Source organism: Capra hircus, chromosome 6, assembly GCF_001704415.2.
Source record: "Capra hircus breed San Clemente chromosome 6, ASM170441v1, whole genome shotgun sequence".
NCBI lineage: Eukaryota > Metazoa > Chordata > Mammalia > Artiodactyla > Bovidae > Capra > Capra hircus.
The window spans coordinates 113,202,517-113,221,990 of record NC_030813.1 but is presented as its reverse complement, the minus strand read 5'-3'; the positions used below and the strand labels follow the sequence as shown (position 1 = coordinate 113,221,990).

General features: G+C 46.7%; 1 protein-coding gene across 1 annotated transcript in view; it reads right to left on the bottom strand.

Annotated features, from left to right (window-relative positions):
* The window catches only part of LOC102173830 (epididymis-specific alpha-mannosidase-like), a 42,360-nt gene extending 31,638 nt beyond the window's left edge, over positions 1-10,722 (bottom strand). Inside the window, exons 1-3 of the mRNA XM_018049956.1 lie at positions 10,564-10,722; positions 8,956-9,102; positions 7,532-7,637 (exon numbers count right to left, since the gene is read on the bottom strand). Coding sequence (XP_017905445.1) covers positions 7,532-7,637; positions 8,956-9,102; positions 10,564-10,701 — 391 coding nt within the window. The 5' untranslated portion in view covers positions 10,702-10,722. The remainder of the gene's footprint in view (positions 1-7,531; positions 7,638-8,955; positions 9,103-10,563) is intronic.

Genomic DNA, 19,474 nt, shown 5'->3' with positions numbered 1-19,474 from the left:
GAGTTCCAAAGAATAGCAAGAAGAGATAAGAAAGACTTCTTCAGCGATCAATGCAAAGAAATAGAGGAAAAGAACAGAATGAGAAAGACTAGAGATCTCTTCAAGAAAACGAGAGATACCAAGGGAACGTTTCATGCAAAGATGGGCTCAATAAAGAACAAAAATGGTATGGACCTAACAGAAGCAGAAGCTATTAAGAAGAGGTGGCAAGAATACATGGAAGAACTGTACAAAAAAGATCTTCATGACCCAGATAATCATGAGGATGTGATCACTCATCTAGAGCCAGACATCTTGGAATGTGAAGTCAAGTGGGCCTTAGAAAACATCACTATGAACAAAGCTAGTGGAGGTGATGGAATTCCAGTTGAGCTATTTCAAATCCTGAAAGATGATGCTGTGAAAGTGCTGCACTCAATATGCCAGCAAATTTGGAAAACTCAGCAGTGGCCACAACATTGGAAAAGGTCAGTTTTCATTCCAATTCCAAAGAAAGACAATGCCAAAGAATGCTCAAACTACCGCACATTTGCACTTATCTCACATGCTAGTAAAGTGATGCTCAAAATTCTCCAAGCCAGCCTTTAGCAATACGTGAACCGTGAACTTCCTGATGTTCAAGCTGGTTTTAGAAAAGGCAGAGGAATCTGAGATCTAATTGCCAACATCTGCTGGTTCATGGAAAAAGCAAGAGAGTTCCAGTAAAACATCTATTTCTGCCTATTGACTATGCCAAAGGCTTTGACTGTGTGGATCACAATAACCTGTGGAAAATTCTGAAAGAGATGGGAATACCAGACCACCTGACCTGCCTCTTGAGAAATCTGTATGCAGGTCAGGAAGCAACAGTTAGAAGTGGACATGGAACAACAGACTGGTTCCAAATAGGAAAAGGAGTACGTCAAGGCTGTATATTGTCACCCTGCTTATTTAACTTATATGCAGTGTACATCATGAGAAACGCTGGACTGGAAGAAACACAGACTGGAATCAAGATTGCTGGGAGAAATATCCATAACCTCAGATATGCAGATGACACCACCCTTATGGCAGAAAGTGAAGAGGAGCTAAAAAGCCTCTTGATGAAAGTGAAAGAGGAGAGTGAAAAAGTTGGCTTAAAGCTCAACTTTCAGAAAATGAAGATCATGGCATCCGGTCCCATCACTTCATGGGACATAGATGGGGAAGCAGTAGAAACAGTGTCAGACTTTATTTTTTTGGGCTCCAAAATCACTGCAGGTGGTGACTGCAGCCATGAAATTAAAAGACGCTTACTCCTTGGAAGAAAAGTTATGACCAACCTAGTAGTACATTCAAAAGCAGAGACATTACTTTGCCAACTAAGGTCCTTCTAGTGAAGGCTATTGTTTTTCCTATGGTCATGTATGGATGTGAGAGTTGGAATGAGGAGAAGGCTGAATGCCGAAGAATTGATGCTTTTGAACTGTGGTGTTGGAGAAGACTCTTGAGAGTTCCCTGGACTGCAAGGAGATCCAACCAGTCCATTCTGAAGCAGATCAACCCTGGGATTTCTTTGGAAGGAATGATGCTAAAGCTGAAACTCCAGTACTTTGGCCACCTTATGTGAAGAGTTGACTCATTGTAAAAGACTGATGCTGGGAGGGATTGGGGACTGGAGGCGAAGGAGATGACCCAGAATGAGATGGCTGGATGGCATCACGGACTCAATGGACGTGAGTCTGAGTGAACTCCGGAAGATGGTGATGGACAGGGAGGCCTGGCATGCTGCGATTCATGGGGTCGTAAAAAGTCGGACATGACTGAGCGACTGAACTGAACTGAACTGACTAGATGGACCATTGTTGGCAAAGTAATGTCTCTGCTTTTCAATATACTACTAGGTTGGTCATAACTTTTCTTCCAAGGAGTAAGCGTCTTTTAATTTCATGGCTGCAGTAACCACCTGCAGTGATTTTGGAGCCCAAAAAAATAAAGTCTGACACTGTTTCCACTGTTTCCCCATCTATGTCCCATGAAGTGTTGGGATCAGATGCCATAATCTTTGTTTTCTGAATGTTGAGCTTTAAGCCAACTTTTTCACTCTCCTCTTTCACTTTCATCAAGAGGCTCTTTAGCTCCTCTTCACTTTCTGCCATAAGGGTGGTGTCATCTGCATATCTGAGGTTATTGATACTTATCCCGGCAATCTTGATTCCAGGCTGTGCTTCTTCCAGACCAGCATTTCTCATGGGGTATTCTGCATATAAGTTAAATAAGCAGGGTGACAATATACAGCCTTGACGTACTCCTTTTCCTATTTGGAACCAGTCTGTTGTTCCATGTCCAGTTCTAACTGTTGCTTCCTGACTTGCATATAGGTTTTTCAAGAGGCCAGTTGGTCTGGTATTCCCACCTCTTTCAGAATTTTCCACAGTTTGTGATCCACCCAGTTAAAGCCTTTGGCATAGTCAATAAGGCAGAAATAAATATTTTTCTGGAACTCTCTTGCTTTTTCCATGATCCAGCAGATGTTGGCAATTGGATCTCTGATTCCTCTGCCTTTTCTAAAACCAGCTTGAACATCAGGAAGTTCATGGTTCATGTATTGCTTAACCTGGCTTGGAGAATTTTGAGCATTACTTTGCTAGCTTGTGAGATGAGTGCAACTGTGCGGTAGTTTGAGCATTCTTTGGCATTGACTTTCTTTGGAATTGGAATGAAAACTGACCTTTTCCTATGTTGTGGCCACTGCTGAGTTTTCCAAATTTGCTGGCATATTGAGTGCAGCACTTTCACAGCATCATCTTTCAGGATTTGAAATAGCTCAACTGGAATTGCATCACCTCCACTAGCTTTGTACGTGGTGATGCTTTCTAAGGCCCACTTGACTTCACATTCCAGGATGTCTGGCTCTAGAAGAGTGATCACATCATCATGATTATCTTGGTCGTGAAGATCTTTTCTGCACAGTACTTCTGTGTATTCTTACCACCTCTTCTTAATATCTTCGGCTTCTGTTACGTCCATAACATTTCTGTGTGATTATGTAACTATTACTCAATACCATTGTGTCGTGATTGGTGAACAGAAAAATAATAGTACTCTATATCACCAAAACTACCATTTCATAGAAAAACCTGTAATCACTTTTTAAAATGCAGATACATAACAGAATTTTCTTCGAATTTTTTTTAAAATACAAATGCACAGGTATTGCTTTTTTTCCTCCAGAGCTCCAGATATGTTTCTAGTGAACCACCATAGTTAAAAAACAATTGGACTATATGATGATTTTTTACTTTTATCTAGATTGTTTACTTCTGATATTTAATAGTCACTGTTCCCATTTCATTTAGTTTTTGTTTTTCAAATTCTTAATCTCTTTTTTTGTTCTTTTTCTCCCCTTCTTCAAGTGTAGTAGAAATGCTTTTGTGTATGTGTATATGCATGTATATATAATATGCATATCATATACTTATATATTCTAGAATATTTACGAATTTGTGCCTAAATAAAAAATGTATAACACTTTGATTTCAGTTGTTTAACTAAGTATAAATAGAATGTTAGACTTTTAATTAAAAAATAGATATGCAACAAGCAAGAAAGGTGTACTGTACAGCACAGGGAACTTTACTTAATGCCTCCAGAGAAACCTGCATGCAGGTCAGGAAACAACAGTTAGAACTGGATATGGAACAACTGATGGGTTCCAAATAGGAAAAGGAGTACATCAAGGCTGTATGTTGTCACTCTGCTTATGTGACTTAAATGCAGAGTACCTCATGAGAAATGCTGCGGTGGAAGAAGCACAGGCTGGAATCAAGATTGGTGGGAGAAGTATCAATAACCTCAGATATGCAGATGACACCACCCTTATGGCAGAAAGCAAAGAGGAACTAAAAGCCTCTTGATGAAAGTGAAAGAGGAGAGTGAAAAAGTTGGCTTAAAGCTCAACATTCAGAAAGCGAAGATCATGGCATCTGGTCCCATCACTTCATGGGACATAGATGGGGAAACAGTGGAAACAGTGTCAGACTTTATTTTTTGGGGCTCCAAAATCACTACAGATGGTGACTGTAGCCAAGAAATGAAAAGATGCTTACTCCTGGAAGGAAAGTTATGACCAACCTAGTAGCATATTGAAAAGCAGACATGTTACTTTGCCAACAATGGTCCATGTAGTCAAGGCTATGGTTTTTCCAGTGGTCATGTATGGATGTGAGAGTTGGACTGTGAAGAACACTGAGTGCTGAAGAATTGATGCTTTTGAACTGTGATGTTGGAGAAGACTCTTGAGAGTCCCTTGGACTGCAAGGAGATCCAACCATTCCATTCTAAAGGAGATGAGCCCTGGGATTTCTTTTGAAGGAATGATGCTAAAGCTGAAACTCCAGTACTTTGGGCAGCTCATGCAAAGAGTTGACTCATTGGAAAAGACTGTGATGCTGGGAGGGATTGGGGGCAGGAGGAGAAGGGAACACCAGAGGATGAGATGACTGGATGGCATCATTGACTCAATGGATGTGAGTGTGAGTGAACTCCGGGATTTGGTGATGGACAGGGAGGCCTGGTGTGCTGCGATTCATGGGGTCGCAAAGAGTCAGACACAACTGAGTGAACGGAACTGAACTGAATTACCTATAATAGAAAAAATTTCAAAAATGATATTTGTGTGTATGTACTCCTGAATCACATTGTTCTGCACCTAAAGCACTCTTAGCCAACCGTGCCTCCATAATAAATATAATAAGCAAAAGTAAGTAACTTTTTAAGAAAATAATGTGGTCATCACCTGCTGGCAGTGTGATTCATGTAAATTTCAGCAGCATTTTCGCCTCATATTCAACCCCCAAGAATGGGGTTTTGTAAGTTTCCCCATCTCCAGGACTGCGACCAGGACTGAAGGAAGGAAGTGTATGCCTTGTTCTTAGAACAGGAGGTCGTCATGAGATGAAGTCAGGGCCCATGTTCTGAGGCTCCCAGAAGCCTGATGGTGTTGGGAATGGAGCCTCAGAGAATCCCCTGGGGAGGATCGAGAGGTCCACAGCCCTTCCTGCCCCAGTGACGGAAACCTGTCTTAGCTTAGATTCTGGCTGCTCTGGTCTGGCTTGCAAGGTCAGCTGTGCGGTGTTCAGGAAGGTGAGCATGGTGGTCTGAGACCAGAGACGAGGAATGGTCATACTGTAGGTACCGGGAGGAAGACAGCTCAGTGCCCTTTCCCTCCCTCTATGCCCACCAGCCCTGCTCTGGTCAAATCCTGGACTGAGCCCTGGGGACCCAGACAAGAATCAGACACCGGTCACTGCCAGAAGCAAACTGTAGGTCACCATGGAGAGGGGAGGTGCTTGAGCACTGTGGCCCCAGTGGAAGGTTCCTGGGCATGAGACTCCAGGTGAGTCTGGCTGGAAACAACAGGAAACCTTGTACTGAACTACAGGAGGCCATGTCTTAGGGGCAGATCTGGGAAGCAGGAAGCAGAAGGAACAGGAGGAAGGCAGGAGGTGAGGCCTGAGGCTGCATTTTGCAGAGGGAGTTTATATGGTCAAACATAAAGATTCCCATGAGCTTATCAATTACATCTAGAAATAAGGCAGTAGAAACTCAGAAGGAAGGAAGCACAGGTTAAAGAGTTGAAAGGAGGGACAGGGTAAGAAAATCCAAAGAGAGAGCCCAGTGCCATCGTGATGTCCTGCACAGGGTCCAATTTTAGTGGAGTGACAGTGGGCTAGAGCCCAGCCCACACTGCAGTCAACCTGGCTCTCCCAATGACGCTTTGCACGTCTTGTAGCTTCCATCTTAGTGTCTCTTCTATGAAAGAGACTGAGAGCCTGATGCCCTCTGGACACCCTGCCTTCTCGGGTGAGTGAAGTGATGCCTGTGAAAAACACCTGTTAAGTAGAGGAGAATGTGCCCTTCGTGACAGTATGTGTGGTGATGGAGGTTGTGAAGGTGATGGTGGTGTGACAGTGGTGGTGTTAGTAATGCATATGGAAGAGACGATGGTGGTGGTAGTGGTGGTATTGACAATAGCTGTGTTGGTGATGACGGCTGTGATGACAGTGGTTGTGGTGTTGACAGGGATAATGATGATGTGAATGGAGTTGGTGGTGATGATGATGGTAGTGAGGATGGTATAGGCGGTGGCAACGATTATCAGTTTCCTGTTAACGCTGTTGGCATGGATGATGGCGGTTGTCCAGTGGTGGTACAGTTAGCCCTGGAGGTTTCGGTGGTGCTGCTGGAAGTGATGGTGCTGGGAGAGGTTGGAGTGTTAGACATCACCATGAAGGTGATAGTGCTGGTGATTCTGGTGGTGCTTGTGGTGGTGGAGATAGTGTTGTTGGTGGCAGAGGGGGAAATGTCAGTGGTAGACGAGCTGCTGTTGGTTTTCATGGTGGTGAAGGTGGTGAGATTTGGGTAATAGTAGAGGTGTTGGTGTTGTGATGGTGTGGATGTAACAGTTAAGAGAGTGCTTGTATGCACTGGTGTTGGAAGCGCTATTGATGTTGGAGGTAAAATGAGAAATGGGGAAATGGGAAACGAATACATTTTCAATAGGTTTCCCATATTTTTCTACCTTTGCTTCTTTTTTTTTTTTTTTTTTTTTGGTCCTCCTTCTCTACAAGAATGGTGTTTAAAAAAATTAATACTCTTTTAATTTTGATGGTGGTAGGAATGCGAATAGTGAGAAAGAATGTGGTGGTTTTGGAAGAGGTGCATGATGGGTAGGCTGTGGTAATGGTGGTAATCTTGGTGTTGCTGTTGGAGGTGTTGGTGTTAGAAGTGATGTAATGATGGGCTGAGGTGTTAGTGGTGATGATGGTGGTGCTGGAGGATTCATTATGGACTTGGAGGCAGTGGTACTGGAGGTGGTACAGGTGGAGATAGTGATGGTGACATTGGTAATGGTGGTGGTGGTGATGGTGATGGTGCTGATGTTGGAAGTGTTGGTATTATAGATTATGCAATGATGTGTCAAGATGTTAGTGGTGGTGATGGTGGTGTTGGGGCATTCATAACAGACTTGCAGGTGCTGGTGTTGGAGGTGATACAGGTGTGAGTATTGCTGGTGGCAGTTGTAATGGTGGCAATGGCAGTGGTGTTGGAGGTGTTGGTATTGGTTGAACAGTTGGCGGGTGAGGTGATGGCAGAGATGGCATCTGACCCTTATTGATCATTGATTAGAGACCCACATGCTGTACTCAATGTGATCTATTTGAATTATTTCTATTTAAACTTTATAACGCCCCTTTGAGATAGACCATACATCGTTATCAAATATTTTTATACAGGAGGCAGCTGAGGCTTATTGAGGCTGCATCACTTGCCCAGTTTCACAGTGTTGGGAGTTAGCAGAGCCAGGAACCAGCCAGGCTGGCTCATCTAAAATCCACACCCTCATCCCCTGTACTCAGGCACACATGGACACACGTCAGTAATCACAGTGTTGACTGGTGACAGTCTCCTGCTGAGGGCGGAAGACAGAGCCCAGGACCAGGGCTCAGACACCCAATCCCAGCCCCGAGGGAGGCCACAGGAACTCTGGTCTGGGGAAGAATAATCAAACCTGTGAGCTGGAGGATCTGGTCATCAAAGTGGGTCATGGCCTCGTCGTGCATGACCTGGCCTCCGAGGACAAACTCCAGGCGACGTTCAGCCACGAGCTGGCGGACCTTGGCATGGTGGGCAGAGAAAACGCCACGTTACACCTCCCAGGCTGAACCATTTTGTTTCTTTGTCTTATGTCTACTGCGTCTCCTGGTCCTTCCTTCAGACTCCTCAGCCTCATTTCTTCTGCAAATATGAGGACACTGTCTGTCCTGGTCAGCCCTGTGTCCAGCTCTGAGAACAGCACCTGGCCATGGCTGATGCTTCATCAGGCATATATACAGGTACACAACTTTTGTTTTGAAATGATTTCAAGGTTATGAAAGTGTTGCAAGGATTGTGAAAACGCTCCCCTCCCATAAATGTTTCCACAATTATTTTTCAGTTGATCAGTCATCTCTGACGCTTTGTAACCCCATGGACTGAAGCACTGCAGGCTTCCCTGTCGTTCACTATCTCCCAGAGTTTGCTCAATTGGATGTCTACTGAGTTGGTGATGCCATCTAAGTTCCTTCTCCTCTGTCATCCCTTTCTCCTCCTACCTTCAATCTTATCCCGCATGAAGGTCTTTTCCAATGAGTTGGCTCTTCTCATCAGGTGGCCAAAGAACTGGAGTTTCAGCTTCCCCCAATTATCTCACTGTTAATATTGTTTACCCATTTCCTTAACACGATTTATTTATTTTAATCAAAGATATGGTTTACTTGAACCAATTGAAAATAAACGTTAGCAGCTTCATGTCCTTAATTCCATAGTTCACTAAGTCTTGAGCAAGAAGATCATTACAGCTCTTATATAATTAACTAAATCAGGAATTTAACATGAATCATGCTACTGATGAATTCACGTGCAGCTGCAGAGGCCAGCCCCATCCTGTGATGACACAAAGAGAGGGGAAGATCTGGATCTAGACTGCCCCTCCAAGGACCATTGCCTCTGACCCCCTGTGATACAGAATTAATCAGAAGGTTAAACCACAGGAACTCCTGCACGCCATCCAGGAGCCAGTGTCTGTGGGAGCCATGCAGATTCATAAATGAAGTCAGAGGGTGTGAACAAAGGGTCACCCTGAGGTTGCCAGGGTCAAAGGTGACCCCATTCACACCAGCTGAGTGCCCAGCTGGGCTGCCAGAGCTGCAACTTTTCAGGAGGAACAAGAAAGGCAGGATCAAACACAAACCTGTCCTCTGGGCATGGGGCTGACCACAAACCTGTACTAAATGGACCCTGGGCATAGCTCAGCGCGATTGGGCTTCCTGGTCTATGCAGCTCCAACCTGGTCTCACAGTGCACAACCTAGGAGCTTCCTGAAGGGTCGTGCCCAGGACCCCCAGGGCATTGGCTCTCAGCTGCCTGGTGAGGACCCCCTGAGGGAAGCATTACCTGGCCTTTCTGTGTGTCCGAGGCGACACCATCCCACCATAGCCGGAAATACTCCTGCTCCACGACGATGAACCTGCGCTTCTTCTCAAGGGTCAGTGCCTCTACCACGGAGTTGTAGACATTGGTGACATAAGCCTGCATGTTCTCCTGGGGTGGGGAGGGGGAGAGACTGTCACTCCAGACCCGTGGGGGAAACCAGAGGGTGTGGACCAGGGACCGAGGAGGAACATCCAGGGAGACACGGTGTCCGGGGGCCACTGGCACTCCCCCCAAGCCTGTCCAGGCCCTGCAATCGGCTCCCCCTGCTCCTCAAACAAGGGAGCCTGGTGTCCACTCTGCGATGGACACACAGTGAGCCCTGCACTGAGACAAGGACCCGGGCGGACAACTTTTAATGGGAGCCTGCCCCTGAGGAGAGTCATGAGGAGAGAGACACTCTATGTGACAGAGGGATGTGACAGCCCAACCAAGGCCCTGAGCCAACCCAGAGGGGCCTGCTGACCACTCCTATCTTGGAGGACAGACCAGTCGACAACAGGGCCCAAGGAGTGAGGTCCAGGGACCCTGATGGGCCTTCTTGGGATGAAATGATGGGGAAGTGTGTGTCAAGGGCTGAGGCTGAGAGAAGCTTATCCCGCAAGTCACCTCTCTGGATCTATTTCATCCCCAGAGGCTGGAAGCCCCCAGGATGGAGCTGAGCATGCTCCCATCTGGGTCAGTCTGGTTCACCATGGTGCCCAGAGATGCTGATAAAGGAATGCAAGGAGCCCTGGGAGGGGGTGAGCAGGCAAGGCGGCGATGTTTGCTGACTTGGGCAGCACCCCACCCTGGGCCTCAGTGTCCCATCTCCTAAACTGGGGGTGACGAGCATGCTTCTCACACATCAGCAGTTCCACACGCAGGTGGGTGAGCACCCGCAGAGGCTGCCCAGTGAGCTGGAACGAGACTCAACCCTCAGCCTCAGGGCCTCTTGCTGCCCAACTCCCTTTAAAATGAGCAACTCAGTTATTAACATCTCATGGAAAGTATTGTATCCACGATCACAGAGTGGTCCTATTCATTTATTTCCTTCCTCCTTCCAGAAAGAGCTTGTGTAGGTCTGGGTATTCATTTCTGTTACCTGCCCCAGAAACTTATAAAAATCAGTCTCTCCCTCTTTTCCTCTGCCCTGGTTCATTCATTCACTCAGTGGAATTTCAAAGGACGCCTTCCACACGCTGCGGCTGGGGACACATTCTCAGCCCTGCCCACAGCCAGTCTACCTTAGTTGCTCTGTCGTGTCCGAATCTTTGTGACCCCATGGACTATAGCCCACCACACTCCTCTGTCCTTGGGATTCTCCAGGGAAGAATACTGATGTGGGTTACCATTTCCTTCTCCAGGGGATCTTCCTGACCCAGGGATCGAACCTGGGTCTCCTGCATTGTAGGCAGATTCTTTACTATCTTAGCCACCAGGGAAGCCAACATCCAGTCCATAGCCAAGTACAGGTGGGCCCAAGGCCAAGTTCCCTGATGGCAGAGACCCAGGACACAAATGCACTCTGGAGTCCAGACGGAAAACGACCACAGCTTCAAGAGGTGTGCAGGGGTCACTCGGGGCACCTACCTGTACAGTGTGCAGCCAGCCCACGTCCATGTGGCTGTGGGGAACCACCAATACCCTCAGTTGGGGCTCAGAAAGAGCCTCCAGGGGCCACATCAGGCCCAACTGCAGGAGCAGAGGTAGCCAGCCCCGTGGCTCCATCTCCTCGGCCAGCTCAGGGGCTGGAGGACGTCTGCCTGCCTGCAGGGTCCGGCCTCCTGCCAGCTGACTGGGCCATACCATTTGGTGGATGCAGTGGGAAGGAAACCAGGAGTGACACCCACACAGATGCTGTCACTAAGCAGTGCAGGCAGGTGGCACTCGCTCACTGCCTGGCAGCGCTCTGCTCCCATCTGCGGTTTCCTGACTATCTGCCTTTAGACAAACCCCAAATGCTGCCTCCCCTGGGGGGACTGCCACCTTCCCTCTGGCCAGGCCTGGCTCTCCTCACCCCTGTCCTCATGCCTTTCCCTTAGGCCTCTCCCAGTATTTCCCACTGGGCATCTTGCCCATCCCTTTCCACAACCCACTGGACTGACTCCTTTACACTGCCTTGCAAATCATAATTCTCAGTGCGGGGCCTGGCACCCCCAGGAAGCCTTCCCTGATACACTCTCCTTCACACATGATACCCCCAGTCTGAGCCTTGCAATAGGAATTGTAGTTGCTCTTTTAAGGAGGAAAGTTGGCTTTCACAAATAGGACCTGACAACCCGAGTTTGCACAGCTAGTGTAGGAGCAGAAGGCCTGAAATTTTCAGAATTAGGTCTGGATCAGGGATAGTGACCGTGGCAAGATGCCTAAGCTGTCTGCATCTCAGCAGTCCATCTGTAAAGTGGGATGCCCATAGATATGCTGGAGACCCAAGAGGGAATGCACAGGAGATAACGACAGGCTATCTTTGAGACTGGATCTGTTACGCCCAATAGCCTAGCAGAAGAGACTACTTGAGGGTCTAGGACCCGTGACCTTGGTTCCTGGCAGCAAATTTTGTTAAGCAAAAGAGCCAGTGCACATGTGTTCAGGTCCAATGAGATGCACCTTAAACTCCACACTGAACCCAAGCACCGTGAGAAGAATGCAGGGTGCTGGCAGTGCCAGCTTGTCCCCTGTGTCAAAGGCGGGTGTGCGGCCTGTGACCTCTTCCTGATCTGGGCCATAGCAGCTCATGAGAGCGTGAAGCATGACTCGTGCTGGGTGTTCCAGAGAAAGAACGGCCCGACCCTCCTCTGTGCTGCGTGGAGTTTGCAAGATGGACCCAAAACACCACTTCCGTGTGGTCTTTGTGACATAGCACTGTCTGTCCCCTAGGGCGTGTGACCAGCCTGGGGGCTCAGGATGCCCTGATGGACAGACTGCCTGTGCTACACCCGGTGCCAGGATCCACCCAACACCCGGTGCCAGGATCCACCCAACAGCAGCAGGGCCCCGGCATCCTCTAGCTTCCAGCCTTCCACGGCTGCCCTCTCTGCCCTCTGGGAGCCTGACCCGAAGCCTGCACCTGGGCCCTCCAGCACATGCCTCCCCCTGCCTTTCTGGCCTCACCTCCCACCCACTCTTCTGCTCAGTCCACCCTGAAGCTGCTGGAAGCTCCACTGCCCCCCATCCTCATGACCCTTTTCCTCTGCTGTGTCCTGGCCTCTGTGCTCCTGGCCTGGAAGGAGCCCCATCCTCCCAGCACCACAGCTGCAGGGTCAGGGCCTCCCTACAGTTTGAGCCCTTTCCCAGGTCAGGCCCTTTGTGGTGCTGCTCCCTCTGCTGGGAAGCATCTTCCCCCACTTCCTGTCTGGCAGGTGCTATTCCTCCTTTATGTCGCCTCATCTCTGAGAGATTTTCTGTGGGCCTCCCATCCAGCCTCCATAGCATTTACTGAAGAATATTATTCTGTATTAACCTGTGTGCTGGGTCCACACCCTCCTCACCCACCAGACAGGCTTCATGGGTCCATTATGTCCTTTGCTGGATCAGCTCCAGGAACAAAGCAGGACCTCTTGATCTTTTGAGAGAAAGAACTCAGGGATGTAACTGTCATGGACATGGCTGCCCCCCTTCTACCATGGACGACATGGCTGATACCCACAGCACAGCATATAGAGCTCAGCTCAGCAGCTCTTCCCAATTCCGCCTCCACCTGCTGTGTGACGAGCCCCTCACTCATGGAGCAGGGCAGTGCACACCTCCTGACAGCCTGACTCAGAGCCCTGGGCTCCTGACCTGTACAGTGGGCACTCGTAGGTCTTTCCATAGGATGGTCTGGATACTAAGCTGCTGGAGATGTATATGCCCTGCCCCCAGTGCTTGACCACAGAGGTAACTCTCCTCATACACAGCAGGTCCACCCCACCCCAGGCTGCAAGGCTGCCTGCACCCCATTCTCAAGTTTCCATCAGTTAACAGCTACTGAATCCTGACTCTGTGCCAGGCTCTGTGCTGGAGGTGAGGGGACAGGAGTTGTGCTGCCCCCAGGATGTCCTTGTGGGGAAACAGGACTTGGCCATGGTGGCTCTGACCACAGGAGAATCTATTCTGGTGGTCTGGAGGTGCTTGGAAGACCCTGGAGGGCTTCCTGGAGGAGGTTTGGAGGGGACAGCATGCTGGGGAGATGGCTGGTCGGGGGCCATGGTGTTGGAGGAGAGCCGGGGCGAGGCTGGGTCTTGCAGGCTCTTTCTGCCCCTGTGCTCCCCCTTCCTCTCTTCATAGCTGAAGCTGGACCACTGCTGTGCCCATCTCCTCTCTACTTCTTTACTGAGGCTGGAGGAGGGGCAGGAAAGGTATTCAAGTCCACCCACCCAGTGCTTTAGATACATTTGTGTCTTGAATGATAGACTTTTGCTGTCATGTTGAATGAGGTAGCTGGGAACAGGCAGTCCACCACGTGGCCTTCAGGATCACTCTGAGGCACCTCTATTTTCCCTCCTCTTAATTGCCTTCCTAATCCTTGCTCCACTTTATAGATTATGCCAAAATCATGGTGGGGAGAACTGTAACCCCATCCCCAGCAGGCATTATGTTTGGGTGGGAACAGTTAGTTTGAGTTCTGGTTTGGCCAGCTGCTCTGTTTTTCGCTGTCCTCACCTCAGTGTCTTCTCCATGAGATGGGAACCATAAACAGGCACGTGATACAGTCACTGAGCGTCGGAGAAGTGGCCGCAGTGACTACTTGTCAGCGCACTGTCATCTGGGACCCAAGGCTCCACCCACCCCATCACCTTGTGACCAAACCCTGGAGTTGTCCTCTGACAGGTGCCCCGTACTCCCCATCCCCTGCTTGGAGCAGAGTCACAGCCAGGAGATGGAGATCAAGGGAGGGGGGCATGGCGTGTGGGTGGGGGAGGAGATGCAGGAATAGGTTGGGAAGAGCTTTCTTCACCCTTCAAAGTTGCTTTCAGCTGGTCTAACAGTCAAAGAGACATGAGACAGATTAAGAGGAGGAAAATAATTTCAGACATCAGGAATCCTGCATACTTCAGAAGTTCAATGACAGTAGGTAAAATAAAGTATACATGTCCTTCTGAGCCAGGGGACTGGAAAGAGACCTGGGGCTTCGAAGGGAGATATTCAAGACAATTGGAAGAAGAACAAGTGTTTGTTAGTAAGATGTGTGACGTGCTATACAGATAGGTCACTCAGATAAAATTTATCACTGGTAGTGATTCTTATTCTGAGAAACACCACTCCCCGCCACTCCCCACCCACCCACCCTGCCAGCCGCCCCACATCCCATAATTTCAATTCTTCTAGGTAGTTAAGTGAGGGGTGGAAGTGTCTCTTGCCTGCAGGGTCTTGATTGCTTTTAGCTCAAAATAATCCACATGCAAAGTGGCACATCTTGTGGAGGCTTGTTCTGATCACCTTCAGTCCAGCCTTTGAAAATTCTCCAAGAAATTCACAGTCCAGAAGTTGAGTTGGTAGATGCTTCATCTTACTGAACCAGTCTCTTAGTCCCCAGAATAGTTCAGTTCAGTCAAATGGCTGTGTCTCATTTCAAGAGGTGGTGATGAAGGCAGGCTCCCAAAGTTAGAACTGTGGTACAAGTAATCAGGTACTTAATAAGAGGCATTTCTGTGGAAGGGCTTCCCCGATGGCTCAGTGGGCAAGTAATCGATCTGCATTTCTGGAGACACAGGAGATGTGGCATTGATCCCTGGGAAGGGAAGATCCCTTAGAGGAGGAAATGGCAACCCAATCCAGTATTTTTGCCTGAAAAATCCCATGGATAGAGGAGCTCGGCAGGCTACAGTCCATGGGGTAGCAAAGAGTCATACACGACTGAGCAACTAAGCATTTCTGTGGAAACTAAAAGGGAACAATACTGACTGGAGCTAATTATAATCCTGGTTTCTGAGTTCTGAAGAAAACCAGCCAAGATTTCTAGATGTCCAGCTCAAAGGACATTCAAATGGAGTGAAGATATGGAGACAATGACATATTGATAGGTTTTGTTAATTTGTAATTGGAATGTCTCCAGTCATCTTTCTGAGCAGCCACACAGCAGCAGGCACAAAGATTGTCCACACATGAACCACTATGCTGATCTCTAGGCAGTTTACATCAATTTGTCCAACAGTACCTTGAACAGCTTTTAAAAAGGTCAGTTTTAGTTCTCAGTGATTCTACATCTGAAAAGTGGGAGAAAAAATTTAAAATGTTAGTTTGGAGTGTTTGTGCACAGTCACTCAGTCATGCCTGACACTTTGCAACCTTATGAAAACTAAGATCATGGCATCCGGTCCCATCACTTCATGGCAAATAGATGGGGAAACAGTGGAAACAGTGGCTGACTTCATTTTTTTGGGGGGTGGGGCTCCAAAATCACTGGAGGTGGTGATTGCAGCCATGAAATTAGAAGACGCTTATTCCTTGGAAGGAAAGTTATGACCAACCTAGACAGCATATTCAAAAGCAGAGACATTACTTTGCCAACAAAGGTCCATCTAGTCAAGACTATGGTTTTTCCAGTGCTCATGTATGGATGTGAGAGTTGGACTATAAAGAAAGCTGAGCGCTGAAGAATTGATGCTTTTGAACTGTGGTGTTGGAGAAGACTCTTGAGAGTCCTTTGGACTGCAAGGAGATCCAACCAGTCCATCCTAAAGGAGATCAGTCCTGGGTGTTTATTGGAAGGACTGATATCAAAGCGGAAACTCCCAATACTTTGGCCACCTGATGTGAAGAGCTGACTCATTTGAAAAGACACTGATGTTAGGAAAGATTGAGGTCAGGAGGAGAAGGGGATGACAGAGGATGAGATGGTTGGATGGTATCACCGACTCAATGGACATGGGTTTGGGTGGACTGTGGGAGTTGGTGATGGACAGGGAGGCCTGGTGTGCTGCAGTTCATGGGGTCGCAAAGAGTCGGACATGACTGAGCGACTGAACTGAAATGAACTGAACTGTAACATGCCAGGCTCCTCTGTCCATGGAATTCTCCAGGCAAGAGTACTGGAGTGGGTTGCAACTTCCTACTCCAGGGGATCTTCCTGAAGCAGAGATCAAACTTCCATCTCTTGTATCTCCTGTATTGACAAGAGGATTCTTTACCACTAGAGCCACCTGGGAAGTCCTAGTTCTTAATGATTCCATGTCAGAAAGGTGGGAGAAAAATTCAAAATTTTAGTTTGAAGAGTTGTCCTCAAATAGGAGGAAACTAGAATTCATGATCCAGTTGTTAGTGGTGGAAAACAAAATGTTAAAAGACTGTGCACAGCATTTAAATGTAATAGCCACAAAGGTTTATTACTAAAATGTAATTTTTCTCTCTAGAAGTAGCCCCCTTTTAACCAAAGATAGCCAAATTAAGACTAATTTGTTAGCAAGTTAAGTCTAAATTCAGCAAATTTGTCCTCTTTATTTACATAATTGCAGCAAGAAAGGGCTTCATAAGTGGCTCAGTGGTGAAAGAATCTGCCTGCAATGCCACAGCCACAGGAGATGCGGGTTTGATCCATGGGTTGGGAAGATCCGCTGGAGGAGAGCATGGCAACCCACTCCAGTATTTTTGCCTGGAGAATCCCATAGATGGAGAAGCCTGGTGGGCTACAGTCCATGGGGTCACAAAGAGTTGGATACAACTGAAGTGACTTACACACAACAGGAATAGTGAAAGATCATATGTATGTATGTGGGTGCTCAGTTCAGTTCAGTCGCTCAGTCATGTCCAACTCTTTGCAACCCCAAGAATTGCAGCATGCCAGGCCTCCCTGTCCATCACCAACTCCTGGAGTTCACTCAAACTCACCTCCATTGAGTTGGTAATGCCATCCAACCATCTCATCCTCTGTCGTCCCCTTCTCCTCCTGCCCCCAATCCCTCCCAGCATCACAGTCTTTTCCAATGAGTCAACTCTTCACATGAGGTGCCCAAAGTACTGGAGTTTCAGCTTTAGCGTCATTCCTTCCAAAGAACACCCAGTACTGATCTCCTTTAGAATGGACTGGGTGGATTTCCTTGCAGTCCAAGGGACTCTCAAGAGCCTTCTCCAACACCACAGTTCAAAAGCATCAATTCTTCAGCGCTCAGCTTTCTTCACAGTCCAACATTCACATCCATACATGACCACTGGAAAAACCATAGCCTTGACTAGACGGACCTCTGTTGGCAAAGTAATGTCTCTGCTTTTGAATATGCTGTCTGGGTTGGTCATAACTTTCCTTCCAAGGAGTAAGCATCTTTTAATTTCATGGCTGCAATCACCATCTGCAGCGATTCTGGAGCCCCCAAAATAAAGTCTGACACTGTTTCCCCATGTATGTCCAATTCTTTGTGACCCCATGGACTATAGCCTACAAGTGTCCTTGTTCCATGGATTTTTACAGGCCAGAATACTGGAATGGGTTGCCATTTACTCCTCCAGGGAATTTTTCCTATTCAGGGATTAGATTGGCATCTGATATGTCTCCTGTATCGGCCGGCAGATTCTTTACCAGTGAACCATCTGGAACTATCATAGAGGGTCTTTTAAATCTGATTTGCTGAAACTTTTTCATAAGGAGTCTCAGATTGAACTTTTAAAGGCCTCTTGCTGCCAGGAAGCCAAGCCAAAGGATTGCCATCAGACTCATCTTCAATGCCTAAAGATATGAGCAAATTGCTCTCTTCTTGAGGTCTCCTAAATAACCTGAGGTTCCTGCAGACACCAAGAAGTGACCTTCCCTACTCATCTGCTAAAGCCACTGAGAAACCTATAGGCAAAGGACTAGTTTATTCTTTTAAGGACATTTATGCTCCCATAACATCAGTCAGTTCCTTAAAGTTTGTCTATTTATATCTGAATTTATGAACATTTTCAAACTGGGTATTCCAACCAAAGTGTTGGCACTACAAAAAATGTTTTCAATTATGTTCTGTTATAAACAAAATCGAATCTTATAGAAATTATGCAAATACTTATATTGCCACAAAAATAAGAATACTCACTAAGAGTTTCCAAATTCTGGAAGGATTAGGTAGAGAGAATAAGATGAATGTTTCAGTTCTTCCTACAAAGTTAGAAGGTACCAAATTACTTTAAGTCATATTTAACTTAAGAGGAAAAGTTTCCTTATATCTAGAAAAAATATTAGAGAACCAGCATAAAGAATCATAAAAATGATAGTCATCCTCATTGAATCATTTAATCTCCTGTAATTGATTCTTGCTGATATTTTTCTAAAATTTTATTGGAGTATAGTTGATTTATAAAGTTGTGTTAGTTTCTGCAATACAGCAAATGAATCAGTTATATATATATATATATTTGTATTTGCATATATATGTATATACACACATATATCCAGTATTTTTAGATTCTCTTCCCATATAAGTCATTACAGAATATTGAGTAGAACTCTCTATGCTATACAGTAAGTCATCTATTTTATATAGAGTAGTGTGTATGTGTCAATTCCAGTCTCCCAATTCACCCCTCTCCCCTCTTTCCCCCTTGGCAGTCATCAGTTTATTTTCTACATCTCTGATTCTATTTCTGTTTTGTAAATAGACTCATTTGTGCCATTTTTAGATTACACATATGTGATACCATATGACATTGCCTTTCTCTGTCTGACATACTTCACTCAGTATGACAATCTCTAGGTCCATCCATGTTGCTGCAAATGGCATTGTTTTCTCTTTTTATGATCAAGCGATATTCCATTGTATATAGGTACCACATCGTCTTTAGCTATTCCTCTGTTGATGAATATATAATAGGTTGGTTCCATGTCCTGGCTATTGTAGATAATTCTGAAATGAACATTATGGTGTATAATTCTTTTCAAATTATATATTTTTCTGGTGTGGCTAGGCTGGTAAAGAGTCTGCCTGTCATGTAGGAAACCTGGGTTTGATCTCTGGGTTGGGAAGATCCCCTGGAGAAGGGAAAGGCTACCCACTCCAGGATTCTGACCTGGAGAATTCCATGGACTGTATAGTCCATGTGGTTGCAAAGAGCTGGACACAACTGAGTGACTTTCACTTTCACTGGATATATGACCAGGAGTGGGATTGCTGGATCACATGGGAGCTCTATTTCTAAATGTTTAAAGAACCTCCTTATTGTTCTTCATAGTGGCTGTACCAATTTACATTTCCATCAAGAGTGTAGGAGGGTACCATTTTCTCCACATCCTCTCCAGAATTTATTGTTTGTAGATTTTTTGATGATGACCATTCTTACCACTGTGAGGTGATATCTCAGTTTTAACTTCAGTTCAGTTCAGTTCCGTCTCTCAGTCGTGTCCAACTCTTTGCAACCCCATGAACTGCAGCACTCCAGGCCTCCCTGTCCATCACCAGTTCCCGGAGTCCACCCAAACCCATGTCCATTGAGTTGGTGATGCCATCCAACCATCTCATCCTCTGTCGTCCCATTCTCCTCCTGCCTTCAAACTTTCCCAACATCAGGATCTTTTCAAATGAATCAGTGCTGGGGGCCAGCGTGAGGAATCCTGCCC